The sequence below is a fragment of the Microtus pennsylvanicus genome, chromosome 21 (genome assembly GCF_037038515.1).
Source record: "Microtus pennsylvanicus isolate mMicPen1 chromosome 21, mMicPen1.hap1, whole genome shotgun sequence".
Taxonomy (NCBI): Eukaryota; Metazoa; Chordata; class Mammalia; order Rodentia; family Cricetidae; genus Microtus; species Microtus pennsylvanicus.
The window spans coordinates 10,738,059-10,750,505 of record NC_134599.1 but is presented as its reverse complement, the minus strand read 5'-3'; the positions used below and the strand labels follow the sequence as shown (position 1 = coordinate 10,750,505).

Genomic DNA, 12,447 nt, shown 5'->3' with positions numbered 1-12,447 from the left:
AGGAGGGAGGGAGGGAGGGAGGGAGGGAGGGAGGGAGGGAGGGAGGGAGGGAGGGAGGGGAAAAAAAGGATTTCAACTAAGGAAAAAAATTCTGATACTTCATAATGTATAATAAATCCTAACTTCATTTCCATAATTTTTTTATTGGCTTTATATTTATATTTGTTTTGGGGTTTGGGATTGCCAAGAATACAAAGAGACGTCCTGTCTCAAAAAACAAAACAAAACAAACAAAAAAGTCATTAGTCTTTCTGACCTAACTTAATTTCCTCTCCTTTATGGAGCTTATAAGTATATTGGGGATCAAGACACCAAATGAACTTGCTCTACCTGGTCTTTCCTTGCAGCATTTAACTGGAGTTCTGCGAGCTGCTTCTTCACCCTCTCGTTCTCCAGGCGTGCAGTGTGCAGATCTGCCATTGTTCTATCTCTCACATTCACAGCATCGCTGAGCTCTTTAGCCAGGAAGACAGCTTCTTGCCGTGTTGCCTGAACTTGATCCTCTGCTTTCCGAAGTTTCTCCTTCAGAAGTACTGGATCTTCCTGAATTAAATTAAAATTTAAAAGGTTTCAATAGTTCCAGAATTTTAAATGAAATAATGCTTTTCCACTCATGACATGGGTTTTAAGATTTCTCATGAGACAGGGTTTCTCTGTGTAACAGCCCTGGCTGTCCTGGAACTAGCTTTTGTAGACTAGGTAAAGTCGCAGAGATCAACCTGCCTCTGCCTCCCAAGTATTGGAATTAAAGGCATGCGACACCACTGCTCAGCCTAATATATTATCTTCTGAAAAGGCAATCTGAAAATAACTATTAAAAGTTAGATGTCTGTTAGTCCCACATCTCAATTTGAAGGAATATATTCTACAGACTTAACCATGTGCCTAGTTTCACTTTAGCTATATTAGAATACTGACTGCAGTATGCTCAGAAAGCTAAAGACAGTAAACTACAGAAGTACTGACTACACAGATTCTAAAAACAAGAAAATACTGTGCAGCTATAAAGATGAATCAAAAGGCTCCACAAGTATATCCATAGTAGCATTTTATATTTATAACTCAAAAACAAATAAGCGAACAAAAACAAGTTTAGGCTAGGTATGGGGCCAAGAATCTTTAATCCAAGCATTCAGAAGGCAGAAACAGGCCAGTCGCATGAATTTGAGGCCAGCATGACCTACATATTGAGTTCCAAGACAGCTAGGGTTATAGACTGAGAACGTGTCTCAAAAGAAAAATAAGAAAGTTCTGGGAAACTAGACACAGACACATTCCATGTTCATACATTCTCATTTGAATTTAAATGTGTGTGTGCATATGTGTAAATTAAAATCCTACATTCATACAGCAAAGAAAGGATGCTAACTTTTAGTTTATATACTAATCACTATTTAAATCCTTTTAGAATCATAAATTCAGACATTACAATCTCCTAAAACATTTTAGCAATTAGTAATCATTTCCCTCAGCATTCAAATTATGCATTTCACTGAAGTCTTGCTTAAATGCAAAAAAAGATGCTTAAAGATATTTTAGCATCTTATTAAATCAAATCTAATCAAATATACTTTTTACATTTGCATTTGCAGTCATTTAGATTAAAAAAGCAACTGTAGACTTAATCAAGAATTGTAAATTCCATAGATTTCTAACATTTTCAATGTTGCATTAACTATATCTCCAGTATAATTCATACCAAAATGCTGAGACAACCTAATATTCATCCATAAAAGCTAAACACTAAAATAAAATAAATGTATCCATGCAATACTATGTAGCTACTGGAAAAGAAAGATGAGGACAAGCTCTATACAGCATGCTACATAAAGCAAGAGCCCAGGTAGGTAGTGGATGCCTATAATCCCAATTCTTAGGTCCTGGAGGCAGGAGGTGTTCAGTAACTTTGTTGTGGTCTTAAACTTTTTCAAAAGTGATGGTTGAATAACCCCAGCTCCAGGGGATTCAACTGCTTCTTCCGACTTCCACAGGTGACTACATACTTGACACAAAGATACATAAGTAAAAACAAAATAAATCATAATTAAAAAGGAAGGAGGATTTTTAAAAAGAAGCTGGGAAGAATATAAAACATGAGTAAAAACAATGATACAAGAGATAAGTTTCACAATCTTCAACATTTTTCTAAAATACTTACTTTATTTGAGGCTGTAAGCAGGAGAGCCATGTACAAATTTTCCTTTTCGACCAAGCACGACTGCAGTTTGTCGATCTCTTCTTTGAGCTGGGCAATCATGCTTTCTTTGTTTCCATCTAAATTCTTTAAAGTCTGTACTTCTGACATAAGCTTGGTATTTTCTATTTCTGTATTCTTCAAATGTACCTGTGACAACAGTGTTTGAAATCATCAACAATATTCTTGCTAGCATCATAATTCAAGTTAGTCTAAGTTTAAAATACCATTATTTATTTCTCATCCAAAAATGCCAAAGGAGGAACTAGGTTTCAGGAGACCCAAGTTCTGCAAAATGGCTACCCAGGCATACAGTAGCAGAACACAGCTTTTGAAAGGTTTCTGTTTCCCATAGCTATAGACATACAATCTAATGTCTAACTATATTACATGATCTCTAAAGACTTTATCATCAGTTCAATCATTTATTTTCTATTTTAAAATATAAATGTTTGGGTGTTTTGGGTGGGAAGAAACATCATGCTATAGACATATTTAAAAATTAGACTACAAAAAAGTTCTGTAAACTAAAAGGGCTACATTTAAAACATCTAAACAATTATACTTTAAAAAAAAGATGTATCTTTCTTTTAATGATGTGTATATATGTAAGTCTGTAGATATGTTCAAACAAGTGTTAGGTGCTCACAAAGGCCAGGGGTATCAGAGTTATATGAGAAAGCCATTTGATTTGAGTGTTAGGAACCACACTCTAGTCCTCAGTAAAACAGCCCTTAAACCAATGGGTCATCTCCAGCCCAATTCCACTTTTTGCTTACAAGAAGTACTATGTTGTCTATTTTCCATGAGACTAAAGTTGTTCTCTAACTTGCACAGGTAAACAGTGACATATCTCCCATCCCCACACACATCATGTATTCACATTGAGTATGCACATACATGTACACATGCATACATGCACATTTTTTATGTGCTAGAGAAAAATAAATTGCTTTTTGTACTTCACTCTTTATAGCTACAGAAAGAACTAATTTCTGCTCCTAAAGATGAAATATCTCTGTCAACAGCCCAAACCTTTGCAGCATCACTTCTAAAACACTAATGTTCATTAACTATCAGGTCATAAAAGTGACTTGAGGTTGATAACTTAGAATGTTTATCTCAAACTTTTAAAAATCTTGGTACGTCTATTCTTGTGAGTGTGCAGGGGTCACGGAACACACATGCTATGGTGCCCACATGAAGGTCAGAGGACATCCTCTGATGTTGATCCTTGTCTCTCACCTTCTCTGGATAGGGTCTCTTGTCCACAACTGAATACATTCAAGCTAGCTGGCCCACAGGCTTCCAGGAATTCACTTATCTCCACCTCCCACCTTGCTATAGTAAACTAGGATTACAGACACATGCTGTGGTGGTTTGAAAGAAAATTATCCCCAAAGGGCAGAGCACCATTAAGAGTTGTGGCTTTGTTGGAATACATGTGGTCTTGTTGGAGGAAGTATGTCACTGTGAAGGTGAGCTTTGAGGGCTCACATATGCTGAAGCCACACCCAGAGAGACAGTCTTCTACCTGATGCCTGCACATCAACATGTAGCAGAGACCTCTCCAGCACCATGTCTGCCTGCACGCAGTCATGTCCCACCATGATGATAGTGGACTAAACCTCTGAACTGTACGCGAGCCACTCCAATTAAATGTTTTCCTTTATAAGAGTTGCCATGGTCATGGTGTCTCTTCACAGCAATAACAACCCTGAGACACCTACCATTGTGTCCAGCTTTATATGGACTCTTGGGATCTGAACTCAGGTTCTCATACTTAAGTGCAAATACCTTACTCAGCAATATTCCAGCCATTAATTTAGAACTTTCTACAGGAAATGGTTCTCAGATAAGAAAATTAGTCTCAATTTTCACCCACAGTTAAGCTAATTTAGTCCTAATTTCAAGAATGCTTTAAAAAGATGGAAAATTTTCAAAAGGTAAGACTCACAAGCAGTGGGCAAAGTCTATAAAACTATCATCTGACAGTTTTTTTCAAAAGCTAATCTGAAATATGATCAGGGACTGGCAGAGAAGATCAGGCACTTGTGTCCCCAGACCCCATATGGCAGGAAGGAAAGAACACGTCCTCTGACCTCCACACGCACCATGGCTTCTGTATGCCCACACTCATGTACTCACAATCTTGTACACACATACACACACATTAAACAAAGGTAAGTTTTTAAAAAATACGATTATCTCTGAAGAAATATATATTCTCAAAAGGTAAAAACCATTATAAACTTTAATAAACAACTATCCTATTACCATTAAACTTCTTTAATTACCTAGTACCTACTACATACCTAAAACACCAGCAAATTTTTTAAATACTAGCTTTTAGGGACAGTATGCATTACAGTTATGGTTTCCTCTTGTTTCCTTCCCATCTTGGACCACTCACCCTGAAATCAACTGTCGTGATTATGAGACACGCAAGAGGCCGTCTAGAGATAACTGAAGGGCCTCCTTACAAAAGCCATGAGGACCTCCCTATAAATGCATGATCAGCCATGAACATATATTCCCCAAGGTCCCATGCAAGCGTTTAGCTGACTACAGCCCATCATTCCCCCGACTGTAAAGACACAAGTGACCAGGAGCTCAGCTGCACTGCTCTCAAATTCTCAACCCAAAAAGCCCACTGGGAGTAAGAAAGGAACAGACCTATTTATTACCTTATAAAGCTCCTTCTCATCCTTTTCTGTCTTCAGCTGACATTCAAGTTCTTCTCTTTCATGCTGTACCTTCCTGAGTTTATCTTTCAAACTGTGTTAAGAAAAAAAACATTAATATAAACCATAAAGAACTTTAAGCATTGAAGTCATTTCTTTAAAGCACCAGACATACCTGTCTAGCTCAGTTTCTTTTTCAACTGCCTTATGAGTCACTGACACAATATCTTCTTCAAGCTGCTGAGCTTTAGATGTAGCCTCACTGTATCTCTTCATCAACTCTTCATTTTCTGTTCTCAAACTTTGTGATACTTCAAGAAAGTCCTTACAAACAACAATAAAGTATCTTTCAGTAAAACAAAATTGTGTATACTTCAGAAACCTCTCCATTAAAAAAAGAAACCCAGTGTAGTGGTGCATGCCTTTAATTCCACCACTCGGGAGGCGGACCTCTGTGAGTTCAAGACCACCCTGGTCTACAGAGAATTCCAAGACAGCCAGGACTACGGAGATAGAGAATGTCTCAAATGAATAAGTGTGTGAAAAGGGTTTCATTCTATCTCTTAGGTGCTGAGACCACAGGCACGTACCATTACATCTGGCTCTGAATTCTTACAATTTCAATCTCACATTTATTCTTTCAAATTGTATAATCCAAGACTGTAAAATAAGCCCAAAATTCTAACAGTTAAACTTTCATACATACACTCATCCTTTTTATTTTTTGTTTTGCATTTTTGCGAATGAAGCTATGACACATGTATGTGCAGGATGTGCAAGCCCATGCTTATAAAAGGCCAGAAAAGGGCACCAAGTCTTCTCCTATCACTCCCCACAGTCTTTCCCTTGAGCACAAGGAGTTTTCTTGACCAGGCTGGAAGTCAGAAAGCCCCAGTGATCCTCCTTTCTCTGCCCAGCTTGAAACTGGGGTAGGGGCTTTTGCAGTGATGCCCAGCATGTTTTGCGGGTTCTGGAATCTAAACCCTGATCTTCATGACTGAAGAACAAATTTATTTAACCACTAAGCCATTTCACCAGCTCCCAAGTTTTTGTAGCTTTTTGTTGTTTTTGTTCTTAAATAATGTCATGTTGTCATGTAGCTGAAGCTGCCTTGAACTTCTGATATTCCTACTTCCGCTTCCCATGTGCTGAGATCCTGAGATCGTAGATGTGCACCACCATGTCCAGCCTGAACTACTACTATCAATTATTAACATATATTCTCCATCCCTGCTTTACATGAACTCTTTTTTGATGTCACTTCTCCACCTGAGGGCAGGCAACAAAAGTTGTATTTAAAATTTTTAATTATTTCCTTTTGTGTTTGACATCTCACACTTATTAAGTCAGTGACAATTCAGGTCTCATATGACACTATCAAGTTTAATACCCATTCTAGTACAACACATGCCTATATAACTACTGCTCCTCATGTTCTCTGAGGTATGATTCATTCAAAAAGACTGAAATATTCAAAGCTGTTACAACCTACATAAAAAATGAAAATAGAACCTTCTACTTTAAACAGATACTTTAAAGCTTAAAACATCTTCATCACATAAATTATGGCAATTAAGTATGCCCTCTAAGTTTCACTCCTAGATAATTGATAAAATTTTGAGTCAAGTGTAACAAAGTCCACAAAGGTGCTGCTATGAAAAACTATACACTAAAAGAACTGGAAAGTCAAAGTCTCTTCATTTTCTAAAAGCTGTGCATGACAGCACATACCTATAATGGTAACACTCAGGAGGCTGAGGTTAGATAAGCAAGCCTAAGACCAGCCTGATTTACATAAGAGACCCCGTCTCAAAGAAACAGATGGGAGAGGAAAAGAAGGAGGGTGGGAAAGGAATAAGAATCACCGACTAATGACTAAGTTAGTAATACTAAGCCTTGTTAGCCAGAAGTCCAATAAAGAAACTCACAACTGAAAAAAGTTTCAGTCCTGTCCATAGGCATGAGGCTATCCAACTGGATACAACATTGAGATGGTGATGCATATAATCATAATCTTTAGGAGTTTTTTCTACAACTAAAAATTATTTTGTGAGAATATTACATAACCAATGACCAGGTGGCTACATCTCTTTCTATAGTTTTCAGTTTTAAACTCAACCCCAGTTTTTTACATAGTCATTTTTCTTTGTTCAAGAAATAAGAGTGCCCATTTTAACTAGGTAGGGTATTTGGTTTTGTTTGGAGGATAATTTACAGCCTTTCTTACAGTAGGAACTTTACTCAGGTTACTGCGTTCTGCCTTGTTTGTGTTGTTTGGGTGTTAGGAGTTAAGGCTCTGACTGTGTGGCTTATGCTGTTGTGAACTTGGTCCTGAACTCAGTCTTCCTGACTACGTGCCACCATTCCTAGTTAAATTATGGTATTTGGAGAGTAATTTTAATTTTTTCATTCTACCTTCCATTTATTTAGTGTTTATTATTCCTATAGGAATTTTTCACACCCCATACCCCCCCTCAAATCTAGCAAATATAGAATTAGATGTAAACTACTGAGAAACGGTTGTAAGAAGTCTGACGTGGTTGTTCATGCCTGTAATCTTAGCACTGGGAAGGAAGAGGATGATGTTCAAGAGTTCGAGGACTGGGTCACTGAGTAAAAAAAAAAAAAAAAAAAAAAAAACCAAGAAACTCAAAACTCATCAGAGCACTTGCTGCTCTTGCAGAAGACTCATCTATTCCTAGCCCCAGAGGACAGACCCTCCATTCTGACCTCCAAAGGCCCCAGGCATGCACATGGTGTACAGCGACATACGTGCAGACAAAACACCCATACACAGTGACTTTCTTCAAGATCTCATCTTCGGTCGCCCCAACTGCTTCCCTTTTGGAACAGTGTAACAAACCTTCTGCTCAGCCTGCAGCTGTTCACATCGCCCTTTCTCATGGCTCAGCTCTCTCTCCATTCTTCCAACTTGCTCTCGAAGCTGTGCTGTTTCTTTTTCAAGAACAGCGATCAACTTTACCAGTTCTTCCTTTTCTTTCATGGTCTTCTCAATTTTCAGCTGGTTTTAAAAACCTCAAATAAATTAGTTTTCATCATAAAATATTACAATTTTAGTTTCCTACTTTTAAAAGTGAACTCACCAATGTTCGTATTCTGCCTACTACATATCATTCAGTCTGCTATGCTCTGGTAGAAAAATTTACACGTGGGAGTTACGGATATACAAACACAGGCAACTGTGTAGACGGCACAAAGTCCTTGTGCTCACAGCTAAGACTAGGAGAACCAGGAATGCTAACACGCGGAGCTGTCTCTTTAACAAAGAGGTGCACACCGCTTTCCAGACAGAGGCCGAGAGTAGATGTAGTTAAGAGCCTGGTGACTTGTGCTCTCCTGTACAGCCAGGTCACACCTCAATCTCCCAGACTATGGTGTTTATCCCAGCCTCTTCCTCCCTAGACCGTTATCTTTAGACTTGCTTCTCAGTCAATACAATCCACACTTAGGAATTGTCATACGTACTTTATAGCCTGGTCACCTCTAAAGCTACGTGTATGAGACCACACTAGATACTGCCCTCCCCCCAGGTCCTTACACTACAGAATCCATCTTTATGGAAGAGGTCACACGTACTTTGCAAAAGAGTTTTAATGCAGTCACATTTTAAGTTTTATTGTGCACACGGTATTGAGACAATTGTCACCAGGAAACTTTTTTTTCCAAAATGGTGCTGTACTTAAAAATGCCTAAAATAAACTGCCTGATGTCAGACTAGTCTAGAATTTTGAACTAACACGGGCTACTGAGTCACGGTGAAGTGCATTCATTTCTTGTCTCATGTGGATCTGCAGAGACAGCCCCCACTCCACAACTGCTTGAGTTAAAAATGCAAATTTAAAGATTAAGACTACAATAATATACCAACTTCCAGCTGCTAACTACTTGGTTCAGGAAAATATAAACTCCATCAAACACCACCTACAGTAAAGGACCTAACATGTCATAAGATGGTTAATATTTCTTATAAAAAAAAAAGTTTGCTTCTAAGTAGAGAAAAATAGAGATTCAGAAAAGAATTTACAAAGGAAGTGTTTAGCTGATAAATGTTTTCCCCCAATAGTCCCCACAATAAGCTTTCCAGGGTTATAGAATCACAGATGTAAGTGACTAAAATCTAAAATAACTTATGAAAGCTAAACTGCTAAAAATCCTTTAGAATACTCCATTTGCACCAACATACCACACTAAAATACACAGAATAAGTGTTCTCAAAGTGGGAAAGCTGACAAAGGATTAAGAAGAACTGGGAAAAGATGGTGGTGGGTGAATCTGATCCAAACGTATTACATAAATGTATGAAATTTTCAAAGAAAGGCAAAAGTTTATTTAGTCACTCAAATTTTATACCTATTGAAAATTATTTGTAATATATGATATCCAATAAGCCAGTGGAAAGTTAAGACCAAGCAAGTACATAAATCCTAAGGGTTAATACCATTATTAATTTGGCATTAAATCCATGCAAAACTTTCTAGCAGATTAGAAATTATTTATGATCATCTTCACCTAGTACAATAAAAAAATTATCAGAATCAAACTTCTTCAGTGATTAATTTTTAACATTTCATGAAGGATTTACGAAAACTTAGCAGGAAAAATTTAAAGAGTATAAATTAACTAAAATTAACACAAACTAGGTCTGGAGATATGAGTTCCACAAATTGCCGAATATGTGTCAAAGTCCTGGATTTAATCCCTAACAGCTTTTTTTTTCTTTTTTGGTTTAAGTACCCAAATTGTTTATGTTCCAGATCGCTTCTGGTCTCAGAAACTAAGGAGGGTCAAGTACAGTTAGTACTTGGATGGGAAACAAAAAAACTACATACATCTATTTTCTGCTCCCAAATTTCTACTTTGAAATCTTTTTAAGAACACATACAATGAATTCACTAATCATCACTAATATGCTACTATGTTTCTCATTTCATTCTTTTGGGAGAGGTTAACAAAAAAGGCTTGCCTAAATCTCTGTCTCCCACTTTTGCTTCCCAAAGGCTGGAAATACAGAGATAATGTAACGTGCCACCACATCTGGCTTGTATTATATTCATTAGTTTGTGTAATTTTATTTTATTTTGCTAAACTGTCCCAAACAAAATTCTGGCCATTCCACCCCTAAGTACCTCAGAGCAAGCACCTGTAATAAATGCAGTCTCCTTTCCAACCACTCCTGTGATTGGAGCTAAAAAAATTACAATAATTTTATCACCCAATAGATATCCCTTGGTCCAACAGCCCTTATGACCCCTAAAATATTTTTTTTGGGGGGGCTATTATTCAATCCAGGTTCACAAGTTCTAAGACTATTTGTCATTAATCACTTTTAATTTACAGTGTTCAAAAAAATCATTAAAGATATCAATTAATGTAGAATCCTAAAAGGACTTGTCAGAAAACAAAACCATTTTTATCTCAGAAACATTTCCCAAGAGGCAGCAATTAAAATTTTCTTTACAGCACAGCCTTTGTGGAACAAAGAAAAAGTGCAAGAAACCTGGGCTGTGTCCCAATTAGAGAAAACTCTCCAGAGACATAGGCAGCAAAATGCCCCTCACACGCTGGGCTTCAGAGAAGGGTGGTCTGACAAGTACTCAAAACCCACGTATTAATGCTAACTGCACTCAGAGAGCAGGGCTTACGTCAGTACCCTGACTAGTGTTCAAATACCAGGCTAAAAACCTGATCAGAGGCAGTGGTCACTACAAAATATCTCCGGCACCCTATAAAAACTGCATTTATTTAGATAAGAGAGGAATTTCTAGGACAAGGAAGATGAAGAATTCACAGTGAAAGACCACTGGCTCCTTTTAACCCCTGGATGGACTGTCGTGGGAAAGCCTGACAACGGAAGACAGTGTGTGACAGTAACCTCTTGACTTTCCTTTTCTACTCTCAGTTCTTAAACGTAAACAAGGAAAAAAATCAAAAGTATATGGTATCTGTTTTTAAAGATTCATCTGTCTATAAAGAAAAAACAATCACTAGCAATACATGAAAGGCAGATGTAATTGACAAAAAATATAGTGAACCAATCTAGAATGCTATTTTCATAATAAAGGGACTAAAATAATCACATTATTTTAAGCAGCAGTCTAGCTTTCAGGTATAAAGTAGAAAATGTGATCTTAAAAAGGATTTTATTCTTACTTAGTAGTTACTTAAAAACTAAAACGTATGGCATCATTAAACCAGTGAAACAGCACTGTTTCAAAATGTGAGTTATAGTAGGATGTACTGCTTCACTGCACTCTCCCAGACAGTCCCATCCCTAAATCTGAAGAATTCAGCAATCAAACAAGATTCAGGCCACCTGAAGAAAGCCCAGGGAGAGGGAACAGGACGAGAGACCTCGTCTAAGAGCTCTCCAAGGCTTTCCTACTACACTAGCTACTATCACAGGGTACCTTCAGGCCCTAAACCTTCTTGTTACTCATCTGACAATGCCTACGGAACCACAAAAAGAATCGGACCAAAAGACTAGCCCCACCAACTCCAAGTTCAATGGGAACCCCTGTCTCAAAAAGTTAAGCTTGAGAGAGACTGAGGACGAGTCAACCATGACTTCAGGCCTCTATATGTGTATTCACTTGTAATTTTAGTTTTAAAACATTTGCTTCTAGTAGCCCCTATTGGCGTAACTTGAAAAGTCTGACAATGCCAGTCAAGGCGAGCTCTACGCCTCACTGCAGGTGCTCACCTCAAGAAGGCCAGCTTTTGTGGTCACCACCAACATATCAGAATTTCCTTCATCTTCCATAGTGAGGAGCTCTTCAACTGGAGAAGCAGCTCGAAACTGGAAAGGAGTACTTGCTCCACGAATTTCACCCTTATGGGTGACGTAACAGAACTGATAAAATTCTCCATCATCATTTGGAAGGTAATATCCTAAGAGGTGGGTAACAAAAATTATTAAACTTACTATTATATTATATATTATTATATTATAAAATGTTTATTTACTAACAATACTTTCATCTCATTCTATTATAATAAACATTTAAAATGAGTCCTAGTCACAAATGTATCAGTCTGAGCTACACTCTTTCTTCTCAAACATACTCCAAAGTTTTATCTCTTAGATATAAGCATATATTCCCATTCCCCTTTATCTACTTTTTATTCATGTTTTTATTGGTGTGTATGGGTGTTTTGTCTGTGTGTATGTCTGTGTACCACCTGCATTGGTGGTAGCTGCAGAGGTCAGGCAGCATCAGATCCACAGGCACTGGAATTACACAGATGGTTGTGAGTTGCCACTTGGGAACTAGAAGCTAAACCTGAGTCTTCTGCAAGAGCAATAAGTGTTCTTAACCACTGAGCCATCTCTCCAGCCATTCTCCCATATCCTAATTATGGCAAAATCAACTCAAAGGAGTCAAATCTGTATTTCAAAATGATAAAGAGGCTGGATGGAGAAAGGAAGACCAAATAAAAAATCTAAGGATAGGGAATGGGACTCAGGAATACAGGATTTAAGAAATGTTCCCTCAATTTGACATTCATTGATGTAAAAAAAAAAAAGAAATATTAACTATAGGAATATGC

General features: G+C 37.6%; 1 protein-coding gene across 1 annotated transcript in view; it reads right to left on the bottom strand.

Annotated features, from left to right (window-relative positions):
- Tax1bp1 (Tax1 binding protein 1) overlaps positions 1–12,447 on the bottom strand; it is a 52,283-nt gene that overhangs the window by 20,586 nt on the left and 19,250 nt on the right. The window contains exons 4-9 of the mRNA XM_075955700.1: positions 11,600–11,787; positions 7,742–7,900; positions 5,054–5,202; positions 4,882–4,972; positions 2,159–2,344; positions 331–543 (exon numbers count right to left, since the gene is read on the bottom strand). Coding sequence (XP_075811815.1) covers positions 331–543; positions 2,159–2,344; positions 4,882–4,972; positions 5,054–5,202; positions 7,742–7,900; positions 11,600–11,787 — 986 coding nt within the window. The remainder of the gene's footprint in view (positions 1–330; positions 544–2,158; positions 2,345–4,881; positions 4,973–5,053; positions 5,203–7,741; positions 7,901–11,599; positions 11,788–12,447) is intronic.